Source organism: Micromys minutus, assembly GCF_963924665.1.
Source record: "Micromys minutus genome assembly, chromosome: 17".
Classification (NCBI taxonomy): Eukaryota; Metazoa; Chordata; class Mammalia; order Rodentia; family Muridae; genus Micromys; species Micromys minutus.
The window spans coordinates 28,106,032-28,123,972 of NC_137952.1; the positions used below are offsets into that span (position 1 = coordinate 28,106,032).

At 40.8% G+C, this 17,941-nt stretch overlaps 2 protein-coding genes across 5 annotated transcripts; one reads left to right on the forward strand and one right to left on the reverse strand.

Moving 5' to 3' along the window:
- Nucleotides 1-974: 974 nt before the first annotated feature.
- Nucleotides 975-6,139, reverse strand: LRRC57 (leucine rich repeat containing 57). 4 transcript variants are annotated; one of them, XM_080931455.1, is made up of 6 exons: nt 5,923-6,139; nt 5,568-5,673; nt 5,322-5,460; nt 4,425-4,693; nt 2,484-2,669; nt 975-1,927 (listed from the first exon to the last, which is right to left on the reverse strand). In XM_080931455.1, the coding sequence occupies exons 1-6, from the start codon at nt 6,024-6,026 to the stop codon at nt 1,886-1,888; spliced, it is 846 nt and encodes a 281-aa protein (XP_080787581.1). In that variant the 5' UTR covers nt 6,027-6,139; the 3' UTR covers nt 975-1,885. The 4 variants fall into 4 exon arrangements, with proteins under 4 accessions (XP_080787581.1, XP_080787578.1, XP_080787580.1 ...); XM_080931452.1 differs by having other exon boundaries at nt 5,916-5,984; XM_080931454.1 differs by having other exon boundaries at nt 5,831-5,966.
- Nucleotides 5,981-16,529, forward strand: HAUS2 (HAUS augmin like complex subunit 2). Its single transcript, XM_080931456.1, has 6 exons — nt 5,981-6,187; nt 9,320-9,412; nt 9,827-9,896; nt 11,392-11,524; nt 13,753-13,861; nt 16,000-16,529. The coding sequence occupies exons 1-6, from the start codon at nt 6,095-6,097 to the stop codon at nt 16,204-16,206; spliced, it is 705 nt and encodes a 234-aa protein (XP_080787582.1). The 5' UTR covers nt 5,981-6,094; the 3' UTR covers nt 16,207-16,529.
- The last annotated feature ends 1,412 nt before the right edge of the window (nt 16,530-17,941 follow it).

Here is a 17,941-nt window from a genome sequence, read left to right on the forward strand (position 1 = left end):
AGGGAAAGGTGTTCCTTATATTTACAGATGAGAGTAAATACCCAGAAAGCTGCTATATAACAGAGTGGATCTGTATGTTGATTCCTCCAAGCACAGTGCCTGTGACCTTACTCTGTGTACTAGATGACTCCAGACCAAACTACAATTTAAGGTGTATTGGGTAGGTTTTTTTTTAAGATTCTGCTTATGAGTGTTGTGATTGCATGTATGTATGTATGTATAGTGCATGTATGCCTAGTGCCCAGAGGCCAGAAGAGGGTATTGGAACCAACATGTAGGTGTAGGAACTGAATCTGGGTCCTCTGCGTGGACGAGTACATTTTATTTCTGGGCCCTCACTCTAGCCTTTTTTATATGGTTTTTAACCTCAAGCATTTCAGTCTAGCAAGAGAGATAAATAAAGGATGTGGAAAGTATTCTGTCAGCAGATGGGGGAGCAGTTAATTCGGATTAGATTTAGGGAAGGAGCTTAGATATGGGTCAGCACCAAGTAAGAGAGAGGGTTTTTCTTGACTGAATAACATGAAGACATTCTGGAGCAGTATAGATGAATGCATGTAAGTTATTTTTAGGCTCAGATTTGTTAGTGAAAGGCACTGTTTAGAGGGAAGACTGCAGAAAACAATCCTGATGATAGCTTCATGATGTTCTTAGTAACAATCTGAAATACTCTCTATAACTTCACGTACTCCTAAGCACAGTTCCCAGTTTCTTAGAAATGTCTGCATGGCAGCAGCAGATTTCATTGCCATAAAACCAAACAGGAGCATGAAACATAGCCTCCCAGTTTTCTCTTTCCTTTCTTTGACTTTTTCAAGACAGGCCTTTTTTTTTTTTTTTTTTTTTACTTTCAGAGAACAGGACTACTTAACAGGTTGAAAGTTCTTTAAATGACTGACATTGCTTCCAGACAAAGTTCACTAAAAATACTTTATTTAGAATATTCTCTCATTCAGAGAATAACCATGATAAACATAGGTTATTTTAAAATATTGTAGCAATGGTTTTCTTGAAGGTAATCTGATTAATACAGTTATAAATACAAAAAGGGGAGTATTTACCAGAAATAGCACATGATTTTTAGCAAAGCTTCAAGGAAATCTTGATTACTAAAATTAATTTAAAATCTTACAAGTAGGCCAAGTGTGGTGCATGCCTATAATCCCAGCATATGGAGGAGAGGGGAGGTTTAAGGTTGGGAGATTTTGAGTCTGAGGCCAGCCTGGGCTACATAGCAAAAACTTGTCTAAAAACAAATTTTTTAAATAATTTTTGCATATAGTTTTAGCTCTTTCAGAGCCCTCTACCAATAAGGCACCTGCAATAGTAAAAGAAAAAAAGTTTTGCTACTGCAGCCTTGGGGACCATTCTTGGTGGCTGTTGTGTTGGTGCTCCTCTTGACAAAGCTCTCTTTAAGACAGCTCCATGTTATGTACATCCCAAGTTCCAAGTATAAACACTCCCATTAAGTTAATGTGCTGGAACAAAAGCATTCATCCTCAGTCACACGTCTCCCATAAATTAGACTTTCATAAAAATTATGAAGTGTTAACTCAGAGGTGATGGGTACTGACTTTATGAAAGCTGGCGGTCTGCAATTCAAGTCTCAAGCACGGGCCCCTCTATTAACAGGCAGCCTTCTGCATGAACAGCAACTACCTACTAATGATGGTTTTGAAGATCAACATTGGCCATGGCTCAAGATGAAGGGTTCTTCCTGTCTTCTACTCCTAAATTCCTTTCCTTTAGTTTATCTGACATTGTCCTACAAAGGAAAAAGTCATTGAGCAAAATGTTATCTGCACTCTATCCAACATCAGGAGCCTTTAACTCAGTCAGATTCCAACAGAGGTTCCAAGTCAGTGTCCCATGGTCCTGGAGAACATCATGCAAATTTCTTCTTGGTGGCTGTGAACCTCTCCATGTACTGAAAACATAAAAGAAAAATATACATATGGCATTTTGGTATAGACAAATATAAGAATACTTTTTTCATTGTTTTTATTAATGTACTTTGGTGTTTTGACTACATGTATGTCTGGCTGCTAGGAACTGAATCCTGGTCCTCTGAAAGAACAGTCAGTTCTCTTAACTCCTGAGCTATCTCAGCCCCATAAGGATACTTTTTAACTTAGGTTTTTGTTTTTTTTTTTCCCCCTTTTTAATTTGACTCAATTTCATATAAAATTTACTTCTTTTTGAGACAGTCTCACTATGTAGATCTGCCTGCCTCTGTGCCCAAGTGCTAGGATTAAAGCCCTGCTGCCATACCTACTTAATTATTAAAAGGCATTAATTTTTACCTTTTTTTTTTTTTTTTTTTTTGGCTAGGAAACATCAAAAGCTGCAGTGCAGTAAGCAGTATGTGGGGAGTCACAGCCTGGTTGAGTTTTGGAGCCACCTCTAAAACTTGTCAGGTGCTAACTGTAGACACCACTTGACTTTATCTCACTTTCCCCCCTCTGGAGTAGGCTAACACACACCTTATCATAACCCTCTAGTTCTCGAAGTTTCTTTATTTCAAAGAGATTGCCTTCCACAGCAAGCAGGCAAATTTGGGAGTCGCTGAGGATGCTCTGTGGAAGCATGCTGAGCTCAAGGCAGTTCTCTTCCAGCCGGAGGACCTTGAGGCGCGGGCAGCAGGATATCTTCACGGAGATTTGAGATATCTGTTGGGCAACAAAACATAGGACAAAAAGCATGATGGCCATGTTATTACACCAAAGACAGATCTTGACTGTCCTAGTTCTTCTTTCACCGCCTCCATTTTCTCACTACCTACTCGTCCCAGAAGCCTGTTACATACCTTCTGTTACTCCTCCACTTCCAAATTATCTGAAGGTTACCAGTAGCTTTTCAGAAATAAAAACTAATAATAAACGCACTGTGCATTTATTGTAGGAAATAATGAGAATCATGTAAGTTTAAGGAGAAAGTTTACCAGTAAGCTGTCACTCACTAACCACCACATGAACATCTGATACCTACCGCGCTTCCCACGGTGCTGCATCTGACTGGCATACCCATCCATTTCTCCCTCTTGTGCATGACATTTGATTTTCCCTCTTTTGAATTCCTCCTGAATTTTGGGGGGAAAGGGTAGCAACATACTTTTTTTTTTTTTTTTTTTTTTTGGTCTGTTTTGATTTTTTGAGACGGTTTCTCTGTGCAGCACTGGCTGACCTTGAACTTGCTCTGTAAACCAACTTTGCCTCTTAACTTGTAGAGGTCTGCCTGCCTCTGCCTCCTGAGTATTGGGACAAAAGGCATGCACCACTGTCCCCCTTTTTATTTTAGAATTATATCCAAGCAGAAATAAATATTAAACATTCATACCCTTCTAGAAGCAATCATTCTTAAAACCATTTCACTTGTAACCTCAAAATCCGTATCAGTAGTCCTATGTACTAATCTCGAATACAGCTGTGTATCTGTGATTTTCACTAAGATGTGGATGATTGACCTAAGATGCGATGAACTCAGCATGTCCATTCGGTAGCATTGTGTAGGTCCTCCAGGTCGATGCCAAACACTGTCTTTGACCCATCCTCTTCTTTGCCCATTAAAGGCTCCAAGTCTTTCCCCTCCCGTGTGGCAGGATGAAGCGGGGTCTGGTGCATGCTACACAATTTCTGTACCACTCAACTCTTCTCCAGCATCAGGTCACTAAATTCTGTTCACTACCTGACATCTCAAACCATCACCTAGGAACTTACTGAAAATGCAGATTCTTAGACTTCTCACTTACTGAATCAAACACTAAGGTGACCATAAGCTCTCTAGGTTATCCAAGTAAGGTCTGAGAAACTATGGTCTAGCAGTAGGGAATGAGGAATACATGCTAACTACAATCTAGCACTGTAACAATATGTCCATAGCTAATATACATAATGTACATATGTGGAAGCATAAATGCTAAAAACTCAAGCCTATCTAATGTCAAATCTTTATTACTGCCTCCTATCTAAAGCAGAGCACTTCTCCATACTAATGTTAACCAAGGAGCTTCAAAACAAACATTTCAGATACAAAGTTGTCCAATTACACCCTAGCTCCAGAACAACTATCACTTAGGGGATTGTTCAACAATGTCTAACTCTCAGATCCTATGGGTACAGGTCTCATTCCTACACTACATCATCCCTGACATGGATCCTCACTAAATAACAGGTGTGAAGAGAAACTGAATATTTGTAAAAGTATCAATGTTTTGTTGTTGTTTGTAACTATCTCACCCTGTTCCTCTCCTACCTTCCCCAGAACACCTTCAACACCATCACACAGCCACTATCAGCCCACTCTATGGCATGGGCGTTAGAGTTCACCTTATGTATGTTTTAGCTTCTGATCCCCAACTCCACCGATTATCGTTTAAGGAGCAGGAAAGTATCAGAAGTCCATAAATGCAAACACAAAGTATAGACCTGGTTCTGGTTGAGATTGAGTTCGATGGCCTGCAGCTCCCCGACTGTGTCAGGTATACTCCGAATCTGGTTTTTAGAGAGATCTACTACATCCAGATGTCTCAGGCTACAAAGTTGGGGTGGTAATGCTCCCAGCTGATTCCCAGAGAGGCTCAGGGTCTTCAGGGCTGACAGCTGCCCAAAGGTAGACGGTAGCTCTCTCAGGTGATTGTTGTTGAGACTTAGTGTCTCTAGTTTTTTCAGATTGCATAATTCATCAGGTAGAACAGCTGGTGAAGAAAATTTTTAGAAAAACCTAAATCTGTTAGAACTAATGAAATTTATAAAAAGACACTATGGTAGCCTGCTTCATCTTGCTTTTGTTTCTAATTTAGAGACAGGGTCTCATTAAGTTGTCTAGGGTAGCTTTGAAATTATGATCTTTCTGCCTCAGCCTGGGTTACAGTTCTACGTCACCAGGCCTGACTGACTGGCTGCTACATAGAATTCTCACATGTCATGTCTAGGTTTCACCTTTTACAGTGTTTGGGAGATTAAGAAGCCATCAAAATGCAGAAAATTGTGTATGTGTATAATGGGTTCCTTATGTAAAGGGGCTTAAGTGTATTCTAAAAACAATCTGGGGAAGTTTAAAAAATCCTCCCATCCCACCCTGCTCCCCCCCATTAGTTGACTGTTTACATCGATTCCCAGAGGTCTTCCAAGTCCAAATTAACCTAGTAATAATGATCATACTACCCAAGTAGGCTTCTAGATTTAATTACAAGAGATAAAAGCTTCAATACTCATTCTGCAGCCCCTAAGCTGATTTCATAACAAACATCATCTTCTAAAAGGAAAAACATCCTTCATAACTGCTGATTACTAACAAAAGCTGCCCAAGCACAAAATCCATACTCAGTTTGTTGTTGTTGAGGGAGAGGCTCTTCAGCAGAGTGAACTTTCCTATTATCAGAGGTGGTAGGCTGTCGATCTTGTTGTTGGACAAATCGATGGTCCTAAGATTGCTTGTCAGCTTCTGCAACTCTGAAGGGAACTGGAGAAAGGAGCTCACAGTGTGGAAAAAAACCTGCACCAATAGACTTCGCCACCCCGCCATCCCTCTCCCTTTTAGTTTCTTGGTCCAGTCCCCTCAGGTCTCACCTCGGTCAGACCACGGTCTTTAAGCTGAAAGACACCAGTTTTCTGCGCTGTTTCCACATGAGCACGGAGGGCACTGTTTCCCATCCTAGCGCCACGGCTCAGTTCCCTGCAGAAAAGAAGCATAGCTGTCACCACTCAGTCTAGACATACAGCCATCCTCTCTTTTGGGTCTCCTGTCCCAGTTGTCACCTTCTGCCTATCCCTACTTCCCAGGGGCCAGCCCAAGAGTGGCAAGGAGAAAGCAGGCGAGCAGGCAGTGCTACCACAAGATCCTGCTGCGTTGGCAGCTGAGCTTAGGGCCAGGGAGCCTCCGATAACTGCTGCCGGAACAGGGAGCTCGAGACTCGCCTCCTATCCCTCAGTGCAGAGAAGACTCCGCCAGGGAACAACCGGGACCCGCGCTCGCCTGAGACGCGCTCCCAGGGCTTCCGCCCGGGCAGGAACGCCCTGTGACATCATCAAACCGCGCGCCCGTTCGATGTTTGTCTCCTTACTCCTCGCACCAGTTCCAGAGGTGTGCGGGAGCCATGGCTGCCGCCAACCCGTGGGACCCAGCGTCCGCGCCTAGTGCAGCTGGGTTACTGCTGAGCCACTTGGTGACTTCGGGGATAGTCACTGAGGTACGTGGGGGCGGTGATGGCGTCATCAAGGTGGCGACAGAATTCCGCTGTGAGGTGGTGGTCCTGGCTTTGCGGGCGTGAATGAGCCAGTTGAGGACTGTGTTGGGTACATGGTAGCGTCCCTTGGAGACTGTGGCCGTGACCATACTCTCGTAGGTTCTTCGAGTGTGAAGGACTGAGTGGGTGGTGGTCTGAGCACTCTGTTTTGAGTGCCTGCCGGTTTGTTGGAGATGGAACAGCGCTCCGTTTTGTTTTGTTTGTTTTTTTCCCTTTCCAGTAATACTACTTCCTCAAGAACAGTGTTTCTCAACCTGCTGTGCGACCCTTTACTATACAGTTCATATTGTGGTGACTCCCAACCATAATATCATTTTTCGTTGGTTGCTACTGCTTGTTAGGAATCCTAATTTAAACATCTGTGTTTCCCGATGGTCTTTAGGCGACCCATGTCTGTTAAAGAATTTGCGAGCCACTCAGTTGAAAACCACTGCTCCGAACTGTAGAGCGGGGAGGGGGCAGTGAGAAAGAAATACTGGCAGGTATTCCAAAAAAGCATCTTCCGACAACGCCTGTTAATGGAAATTAGTAAGACATATATGGGGCCCTGAGTACAGAACTCTAGCGGAGACTCTTTAGGGAAGCATCTATTAAAGGTGTGTGTCTGTGTGTCTTTGTATGCTGTTGCACTGTGAAGATTTTGAGGCAAAAATAAAGATTATTCCAGGTAGTGACTTGTTTTGACATGTATATACAACAAGCAGGTAGACGGAAGAAATTGAATATGTGAAGGGATAACAGAAAATGACTGAAGGGAACGGGGGAGTGAGAAACCAAGCACCTTAAGCTTGAAGGAAGGAAACTGATATAGAAGGGAAGTTGAGGAAAGTTAGTTAATTCATCTTAGAAATTAGCAGTGCAAACATGAAAGAATTTTTAAAAATAATGTATTTGTTTTTATTTTATGTACATTGGTGTTTACCAACTTGTTTATCTTTGTAAAGGTGTCGGGTCCACTGGAATGGGAGTTACAGACAATTGTGAGCTGCTTTGTGGTTGCTGGGAATTAAACCCAGGTCCTCTGGAAGAGCAGTCAGTGCTTTCAACCGCTGAGCCATCTCTCTGGCCCCTTGGTTTTATTGTTTGTTTTTTGGTTTTGATGTCTGAAAGAGGTAATAGAGACTTCCGATGTATCCTAAAGTGTTTAAGAAACCTAAACATCCAGATATGGTGACACAAGACTTGGGAGCTGGAATCAGAAAGATTGCTCAGAGTTCAAGGCTAGCCTAGGATAGAGCAAGGGGACCTTGTCTCTATTAAACAAAAAAGAAACACCCAAAAAGACTTAAGAAATCATCCAGTATCACTCAGCAAGCTGGCAGAATTAGATCCTATAACCCTCTCTCTTTTGTGGTATCATCTTTTAAAATGAGTTGTCAACAGCCAGATTACACACCTGTAATCTCAGAGTTAGTGAGATGCAGACCATCTAGGGATACCTAGCAAGACTCTGTCTCTAAATAAATAGTGCTAAAATAATAAGAGTCAACTGTGATAGCATTGCACTGTGAAAGATTTTGGACTGTTCTTGAAGACTCAGCATTGCTTCGAGTGTGTGAGGCGGCCCTGGATAACTGGTTTTCCAGGAGCTGGCACAGTTACTCTTCGGTTAACCCTTCCTCACTCCTGCTTCTACCATATTGTGCAATATTCTCACCTTGCATTGTGAGAATTCTCTTGTCAGAAAACTCTTGGATTATTTCATAGTTAACACATTTGAGACTCGGTGTCATTCTTGAAAGTGTTGATAGAGAATACAAGTTCCTAAACCACAGAGAGGTACCCATAGATGATCTCAGGCACTGTGCAGTGGTGGTTTTATGGTTACCTTCCTACTGCCAGGTTACACATTAGCCAGTTTTATGGTTTTTGTTTTTTAGGGTGTTTTGTTTGTTTCATTTTGTTTTTTGAAGCAGGGTTTCACTGTGTAGTTCTGGCTTTTCTGGAACTCACTCTGTAGACCAAGCCTTAAACTCAGACAGAGATCTACCTGATCTGGCTTCTGAGTGCTGGGATTACAGACATATACAATCATGCCCTGCTAAACTCTTAAAAGAAAAAAGTAAATGGGCTGAGGATGCAGCTCAGTTGATAGAGTGCTTGCTTAGTACACATAAAGCTCTTGGTTTGATCCAAAGTACCATATAAAGCAGGTATTGGGGCTCAGGATGTGGCTTAATCATTGATATTTCTATCTGCAGCCATGCTCTCTGTCGTGATGGTCACAGACTCGTAGATTCTTAACTCCATGTAAGCATGATCCCAAAATTAAATGGTCAGGTGATTAAAGGAGTTTTGGCTGAAGTCCAACTCACTGTTAGGTCCAGTGAGTTACTGAACTGGTCCTGTAGTTATTTCCCCAGTTCCAGAATGTATATTTGGGATAGATGTACTTAAAAGTTGGCAAGATTCCCATATTGGTTTCCTTACCTGTGGAGTGAGGGCTATTATGTTTTGAAAGGCCAGATGAAAGACATTAGAATTGCCTCTACCAGGAAAAATAGTGAATCAAAGACAGTATTGTATCCTAAGAGGAATTGCAGAAATTAACGCCAAAATCAAGAACCTGAAAGATGCCCAGGTGATTGTTCCGAACACATTTCCTTTTAACTATCCTGTCTGGCCATTATAGAGGATAGATGGATCATGGAGAGTGACACTTTGACTATCAAAAATTTAATCCAGCTGGGCAATGAAATAACACTCTACACATATATGCAAAACACAGTCTCCCCATCCCCTCTCGCTCTCTCAATTTGTATGTGTGTCTGTCTGTCTTGTGGGCACTCGTGCACGCACACACACACCTGGTGTTATGCTGTACACTTAGGAAATAGAGATATGAAGATTAGAAGTTGAAGGTCATCCTTGGCAATATAGCAAGCTCAAGGCTAGTTTGGACTACATGAAACCTTATTAAAATCAAATAACAGAAGATATGCATTCTACATTTTTAATATGTTCTTTTGTGTTAAGTGCAGTTTTGGACACAATATTTTTAATCTCTTGTGTATGTTATTCTAATGTGCTAACTTTTTGTAACACACTATGCTTTCCCTGTTCATTTACCAATAGGAGATGCTAGATATATCTAAGAAAATGGCTCCTTGCTTTGAGAACTTTTCCAGATTACAGCAGATTTCAGATACTCAAGCTGAAATCTACCAGGTAAATTATGAACTTTTCACTTCTACTCCATTTTAAAGTGTGTAGTATGCTGGGGTGTATTTTAGAGAAAATGTGGGTGCTTAGCATATGAGAGGCCTTGGGTTTGATGCCCAACTTTAAAGTAAACTAAACTAAACACTTTGTAATTGGTTTGAGTAGTATTCTTTTACAATGAAAACAATGCCTAGTGCATGGCTGATAGGGGCTTGTTCTACTGGGTAATTGAAGAACAGGAAGTCAAGATACCAAAATGAAAGCTCCAGTGATTTTCTTATAAACCATCCTTCCATCCCATTTAAGGAATATATTTATGTCTTGTACCATGTTTCTGTAGCTTGTCCATTTTTATCAGTGTTGTAAGCGTCTAACTTTGGGATGCTTTCTGAGTGTGCTAACGTTTTGTTCTTCATATAGAACAATCTGGAAACTGAACTTCTGAAGCTAGGAAAGGATACAGCAGATCTTACTCATCCTTCCTATTTGGGTAAGTTTGCTTAAGAGCATAATCACTAGGATTTCAGCTTGCTCTTGAATTTACCAGCATATTAACACCAGGCAGCAGAGTTCTAATGTCATAACCTTTCCCAGGTATTGCCCCATAGACATACCCTAACGTGTCTTCAGGGATTTTGTTTTATCTTTTAGGCAGGGTCTTACCATGTAGCTTTAGCTAGCCATGAACCAGTCCAGTTGACTTGACTAGTGGAAACAGCATACAGACAGTCACGGCCAGGCCGACTCCTCTGCTAATCTTTCTGTTGCCACAATCAAGTATCTGGGGCTTAATGATGTTCAAGGAAAAAAAGATTTACTTCACTTGGAGGTTTGGAGGGACACATTAGCTCAGCTGTGCATGATACCATTTCAGCACTGGAGATCTTGAAGCTAAAACAGAATAAAATTCCTGAGGGAAAAAATTCTGAATTTGGGAATGTTCTGTAGTTGTGTAAGAGAATGCTCGTAGAATAAAGTTTTAAGAATCAAAGATGTGTGCTAGATGCTAAGCAGGTAAAGGCATGTGCCATTAAGCCCAGCTATTCCCTAAGATCCACATGGAAGTAGAGAATCAGCTCCTGAAAACTCTACTTTGACCTTCACATGTGGTCACTCTGCAAGCACACACATACACACATGCTGTATATTTTTTTCTGAGGAATTAAGGCCATACTCTCTACAGTCTATTTTCTAAATAGGTCCTTTTGAAAAACAAAAGGGGTGTGTGGATGGGGAGAGAGGAAACTAAATGTTAAAATTGATCATTGTTATATGGTTATTATGCCATCATATAATAGGCACTGGATTTAAAAACTAAATAAAAGGTATATTTGAAAAACACAGGAAGTAGTTTAGTACTGTAGTTTGGTAACTGGTAGGAAACATAAGAGAAAATAGTAGAAAATGAAGATAAAACCTGTGTTACTAAAGAAAGCAAAAGAAAGATGTCTACAGAGGAGTTAATTTATTTGACTAATTTGCTTGTCATCTTTTGAGATAAGGATCTCTGTTGCCTAGAGTAGGTCTGACTCTGTCTTAGTTAGGGTTTTACTGCTGTGAACAGACACCAGAACCAAGGCAAGTCTTATAAAGGGCATTTAATTGGGGCTGGCTTACAGGTTCAGAGGTTCAGTCCATTATCATAAAGGTGGGAGCATGGTAGCATTGAGGCAGGCATGATGCAAGAGGAGCTGAGAGTTCTACGTCTTTATCTGAAGGCTGCTAGCAGAACTAGCAGAATTGTGGCCTCCAGGCAGCTAGAATGAGGGTCTTAAAGCCCCCACCCACGGTGACATACCTACTCGAACAAGGCCACACCTACTCCAACAGGGCCGCACCCCTGGGTGGGTGGGAGGGCAAAGGGGTGGTCCTCTGGAAAGGCAATGAATGGACTTAACCACTAAGTCATCTCTGCAGTTCCCAAGGCAGTTCTAAAACATACCTTTCCTGTTGCTTACTGTGGTTACCATCTCTGGTTTATGTAGTTGAAAAATGTGATGTTCTGCAAAGCATGAATAATCATCTGGAAGCAGTGCTGAAAGAGAAGCATGCAATCAGGCAAAGACTGCTGAGTCCCATGTGCCAGGAGAACTTGCCATTGGAAGCTGTTTATCACAGGTTAGACCAAGAATTCTTCAGAAATGGAGAGTTATGCATGTCTTTTTAAGGTAGATTTTCTTTAGACTGGCAGTTATGTTGTAGCATAATTCACAAAACAATGTATTACTGATTGTATTTATTAACATTACTAATGTTGCTGCATTAAACTGGAAAGTGTCCTTTGTTTTTAAATGTAACTGGTAAAAAGAAAGGACCAGCTTGTGAGTTCTAGGATAGCTAGGGCTGCAAACTCTGTCTCGAAAAACCAAAAGCTGTAAGAAAATCAAAAACTGAAGCTAGCCGTGGTGATACACACCTTTATTCCCAGCACCGGGGTAGCAGAGGGTGGGATCTCTGTGAGTTTGAAGCCAGCCTGGTCTACAAAGCTAGTTGCTAGTTTCAGTACTGCCAGCCAGGGCTTCATTTCAAAACCCTCTCTTAAAAAAGATAGAGAGGATGGAGATCAGAGGGTTATAAAACCTAGAAACAGGTTTTTTGTTGTTGGGGTTTTTTTGTGTGTGTGTTTTGTTTTTTTCTATTTTGGAAACAGGGTCTTATATAGAGGCTAGCCTCAAACTTGCTGTGTAGATGATGATAAAAAAAATTGGATATTGGACTTGTACTTACCTCTACAGATAATATATCTCAGTCTCAGACAAGTGATTTTAAAACAGAACAAAGAACAACAACAAAAAGATGTGCTGAGTAATGACTAAAGATTTTACCAATGCAGATTCAGAAAAATTATGCGGTATTTTTCAATGTAGTATCTATTCCTGGTGTCTTCTCATTTATCCAAACCAACATGAGATTTTGTTTAAGAAAGTCGCTTTATGTGAGATGAGTATGAAGAGTAAAAGGTTGTCAAAGGACACTGATTCCTTGCCCTAGGGATTTCCTCTGCAGGAAATCGCTCCCAGGAAATCCCACTTTCTTGAGATCTGAGTTCCTAAGATAACCACAGAAGGTCCGGACGACCTCTGTGGAATGTTTCTACGCCCTAGGTGTGCCCCGTGCACTGATAAAAAATGTATGATTCCTCCCCTTTGAATTTCCTCATTGCCCCTGTCCTCCCCCTCCTTTGTGATTTTTGCCTTTATAAGCCTGTTACAAGTTCAGGCCGGGGTCGAACTCCTCTACCCCTGCGTGGTGTATGAGTCTCGACCCCAGCATGCTGGCCTGAGATCTCACTCTGTTTCACTTTCAATAAACTTCCTCGTGCGATTGCAGCAAGTCTGGTCTCAGTGCCTCGCTGGGTGCGCGCCTCTCCTGAGATTTGAGTGAGGGTCTCCCTTCAGAGGTCTTTCAAGTAGTACAGACCTTCGAAGCTTGCCCTCCTCTTCCTCTCTGCCTCCCTTTTTTCCTTCTTTTTCTTTCTTTTTTGAGATAGAGCTCAATATGTAGTGCTGGCTGGCCTAAAACTCCCTCTGTCAACCAGGCTGATCTCAAAGTCACAGAGATCCTCCTGCCTCTGCCTCCCAAATGCTGGGAATAAAGACATGCCATAATTAAGTTAGATTTTAGTTATCATGAATGATGAATGTGATTTTTTTTGTTTTGTTTTGTTTTGTTTTTCATACCTTTTGGGTCTTTTGAGGCAATGTTTCTCTCTGTGTACCCCTGGCTGTAGACTATAGTTTGTAGACTAAGCTGGCTTTGGACTCACAGAGATCCACCTGCCTCTGCTTCCTGATCGCTGGGATTACAGGGGAATGCCATGATGCCTAACTTATTTTTTCTCTTTGGATGACAAACCTAAGTTTTGCCCTAAGTAAAAGAGAAGAACCTTTTGTACCACTGATAATTTCATTAAAAGGTTAGTGATACTCATTAGATATGCTTATTTCAAATTAACAGTCCTAATTAAAGGATAAGAAACAAAACAACTAAAGAAGAAAAGTTTTTGTTTTTCTGCCTGTATTAGTTTTTGTCCCAGAATACATAACAGAAGCAACTCAGAGAGAGGTTTGATTTGACTCACAGTTTAGAAGTAATACATCCAACATGGTAGGGAAGGCATTGTGGCTGGGGCAGCTCCATCTGTGGTGGCAAGAACTTGCAGCATGACTTGTTCATATCATGATGGATTAGGAGTTGGAGAAAACCTTCAAGGTCTGTCCCTAGTGATCTACTTTACCAACTAGTGCCAGTGCCCCCCAAATAGCATCACCCAGTAGGGACCAAATGTTCTAACACAGGGACCTGTGGGATAAATTTACATTCAAATTATAACACTTCTCTTTCAGGTATATGGTACATATGTTGGAATTGGCTATGACTTTCATTGAGAAAATGGAAACCCATCTTGAAGTAATTAGAAATATCCCTCATTTAGATGCAAGCCTAAAGGAAATGGTGAGTATCATTAATATAGCTGCTCTCTGTTCTTACACTAGGATCTCAACTGCATTACCTTTTACTTTTTGGTCTTGTTTTTATTTCTTTAGATAGTCTCATGTAGCTCAGGCTAGCCTCAGGCTCCTATGATGCCAAACAAAGCAATCTGTTTCATCATGACTTTCTCGTATCATATGGGTGTGTGATTAACCTTTGTTCTAGTGGATTCTCCTCTGTGGCTGTCCTCTCTCATCTCCATCCAGCTCTCCTGGCCCTCTCGCTTCCTCCAGACAATGCCTCTTTTTGTTTGCACAGCACATGTACTGTTACTCTTTCACTCTCCCCCTTAGTCCTTAATGTCTCTTCCTCTCCACTCACAGTCTCCCTTTTACTTTGACAGCACACAGTCACACAGACCATTCAAATATAGAATGTATGGACAAGACAGGACTTACCATGTTTGTCTTTCTTTGCTTGGCCTATATCACTGTGTTAGTCATTACTAAAATCATGAAACACAGAAGAAAAAAGCAAACATTTTCTTAACCAGGCATGTGCTCAGCACCTCTGATTGTTAGTAAGTATAGCAGCCAGAGCTGTTACACAGAGAAACCCTGTCTTTAAAAGCCAAAATTTAAAAATAGATTGATTGATTTATTTAGGCAGGTTCTTTTTAGCATAGGATGACCTTGCATTCACTATATGGCTCAGGCAGGCCTTGAACTCACAAAAATGTTCCTCTCCTGATTCAGGCTCCCAGTAGACTAAGAATTTTAGACTTTACTCTCTGAATACTAGGGAGCCATTGCTTTTTTTTTTTTTTTGGTAATGGAAGTTGTGGTTTTTACTTTTGTATTTTATTTTAAAATGTGTGTGTGTGTGTGTGTGTGTGTACGTACTTGCATTGAAGAGAAGGAGGGGAGAGAGAGAAAGAGAGAGAGTGTGTGTGCAGGTGCCTGATGTGTCTGATTTCTTAGGGGTGGAGTTACAGTCAGTTGTGAACCATCTGACAGGATTGCTGGGCACCCAACCTGGGTCCTTCTGAAGAATAGGAAGCACTTTTAACCTTTGACTCACGTCTCCAGACCCTAGTTTTGCATCTTTGTTTTAATTTTTTTGTATATGGATGAGCATCTTGCCTGCATGTATTGTGTGTATCTGGTGCTCTCAGAGGCCAGAAAAGGATATTAAATACCCTGGGGCTGGAGTTACAGGTTATTGTGAGCTATTGTGTGGTTCTGGGAATCAAACCTAGGTCCTCTGGAAGAGCAGTAAGGGTACTCTTGCAGCTAGGCTGTTGCTCCAGTCCATTTTCAGTTGTTAAGAAAAAACACAGAGGAGTGTATTGGTCAGAACTTTTCTTCACTCACTGAGCAAATATTGGATAGACTAGATTGAACCCTACCACTCAGAGTATGGACAGAGAGGATCCTTACCATCTGGAGTATGTTAGAAACAGACTTTCAGGATCAAGGGTCCCCTCTCTATAGTGCTTACCTAGTACGTGAAAAGCCTTTGCTCCATCTCCAGCACCAGAAGAAAAAAAAATTTCAGAATTGCAGACTTCAATCACCTCACACCTTTAGAATCAGTTTAAGACAAATTTGGTGTCACACACATGCCTGTAAGGGATGACGAGGTAGGAGGATACCACAAGTTCCAGATCAACCAGACGTAGTAAGAAGGCCTGGGTTTATTTGCATAGAGTTCAAACTGATGGTAGAGGAGAAGTGAACTCAGACAGAACCTGTGTAAGGTTGGATTGGGTGAGGAGTGGAAACAGTCATTTTCAGTTTTTGTTGTTTGTTTGTTTGTTTTAGTGGCAAGGTTTTTAATCCCATTTACACACTAACCAGTCCTAAATTGATATTTCCGTTCCATACACTTTTCTGTGATTCCAGACTCTTACAAGGGGTGTTTCTCTTGGTTCTTGTACTTATTCCTATCTACAGTCTTTTTGATGTCTAAATGGAATTCTGCATCTCCATCCCTAGCCCACCTTCATCTTTCTCCCTGCCCATGTTCCAATCCACAGTTGTAAGGAATTTTTGCATTAAAAGATTAGAAAAAGATCAGATGCTAATTTTTGAAGTATTTATTGCTGGTAATCAATAACAGGATTTTTTTTCTATTTTTCTTAATTTCAAATGTTACAGAGCAAAGCTTTAGCCAAGATGGATATTTTGGTGAACAAGACAGAAGAACTGGCAGAGAATATACTCAAGTGGCAAGAACTGCAAAAGGAAATTTCCTTGAATATCCCCAAAATGCTGACTGAAGAAAGTCATCTTCATGAACTTGACATAGTGCCTTCTTTACCTTTTTTTTCTAAGGCTCACACTGAAACCTCTAATGCCAAGTGATGCCATCTTCACTCTCGATTCATTACATGTAGTCAAGGAAGTTCATTTCTAGATTGTTATGACAGGGATATTAATAGGCTTTGTTGCTATCAGCACTGAAAGAGCCTTCTTAATATTGGAACAGCAAGAACCAGAAAGATGTCTCAGTGGAGAAAAGCTTCTGCTTCAAGCCTCACAGCCTGATTCCAATCCCTGGGATCCACGTATCAGAATGGGATCACTGATTCCTACAGATACTCAATCCTATGATGGCCACACATGTGTCTTCATATGTATGTTTCTATACATGCACAAATAGAGAAATAAAAGTAATAGAAAGAGCACATTGTTATGTGGCATGTTGTCTTTTTTGCAGGTGAAGGCAGCCACAAGATAAAACAAGGCCTGTCATTGGATGAGAAAAAAGGGTAGGTAGGAACAGTTTTAGAAAGGGGAAGGGAAGCGGGAGAGCAGAGAGGCAAGGTGGGGAGGATGAAGATGAACCATCTCCACATGCATAGCTACAGGTTGTAATGAATATAAGGGATTTATATAGGATTATTTGTATTGTCTAGATGGACAAATTACATCATTTGGCTCTGAGGTTATGGTGTGAATGTTTTATGGAGTAAAAAATTTACTGAGAAAATCTGGGATGGGGTGTGTGATGGAAAGCACTGATAGTATTTCACCTACTTACAGTTATCTTAAGATAGAAACTAGTATATTTAAAGATGAGATGGTAAGTATCCCAAGATTTTCTCATTTATGTCAGTACTCCAAGTACTGCCTTATGTTTAAAACTGGGATCTGTTTTTCTTGAAAATGTGTGCATCAGGAGTCCCTTACTGTTGCATTCTCCACTGTGGGAGTTTAGCAAACCTGCTCATCATATTTTTTTTTTAAGATTTTATTTATTTATTTATATATGAGTACACTGTAGCTGTCTCCAGACACACCAGAAGAGGGCATTAGATCTCATCTGAGGGCATTAGATCTCATTACAGATGGTTGTGAGCCACCATGTGGTTGCTGGGATTTGAGATTTGAACTCGGGACCTCTGGAAGAGCAATTCAGTGCTCTTAACCATTGAGCCATCTCTCCAGCCCTGCTCATTATACTCTTAAGACTTCATTTGGTGGATAGTAAAGTAGATGTTCCAAAGGAAGCAGGATCTTTACCCCCAAAAGGGCGCTGTGAAAACAACAGATTATTGTTTTTAAGGTCTACAGCTTTTACTAATGTGCCATACAAGAGTGGTTTTTGAAATTTTGAACATCACCTAGACAAGTCAGTAAAATCTTTATTTGTATTTTATCTCAAGTATCTTTTAACATCTATTCATTTTCCTTGTATGAATTTTTGTGTCGTTTCTGTGAAAACATATTCATTATTTTGTCATTATCAATATTCTTTGTGGTTTTGTAATTTTATTTCCATTAATGACTCAAGCTGTAAAAATAAACTGATTTCAACTAAATGTAGCTCCAATATGATTCCCAAGTAACAGGAAAAAAAAATACTATTAGCTTCACACATACAACATAGAAGCTATCTGACTCCCAAAAGCTTAAGGCAAGTTAAGCCTAAAAGAGAAAAGTTAATTTTATATTAGTGTGCTCATTAGGTAGAGTGAGTTGGTTTATAGAAGACAGTTACCTGGGATAGGGAGAGAATTGGATTCCACAGTCCTCTGGCCTCTGCTTGACAGATACTGGGAATACAGGCATATGTCACTGTGCCTGGCTTAAACAA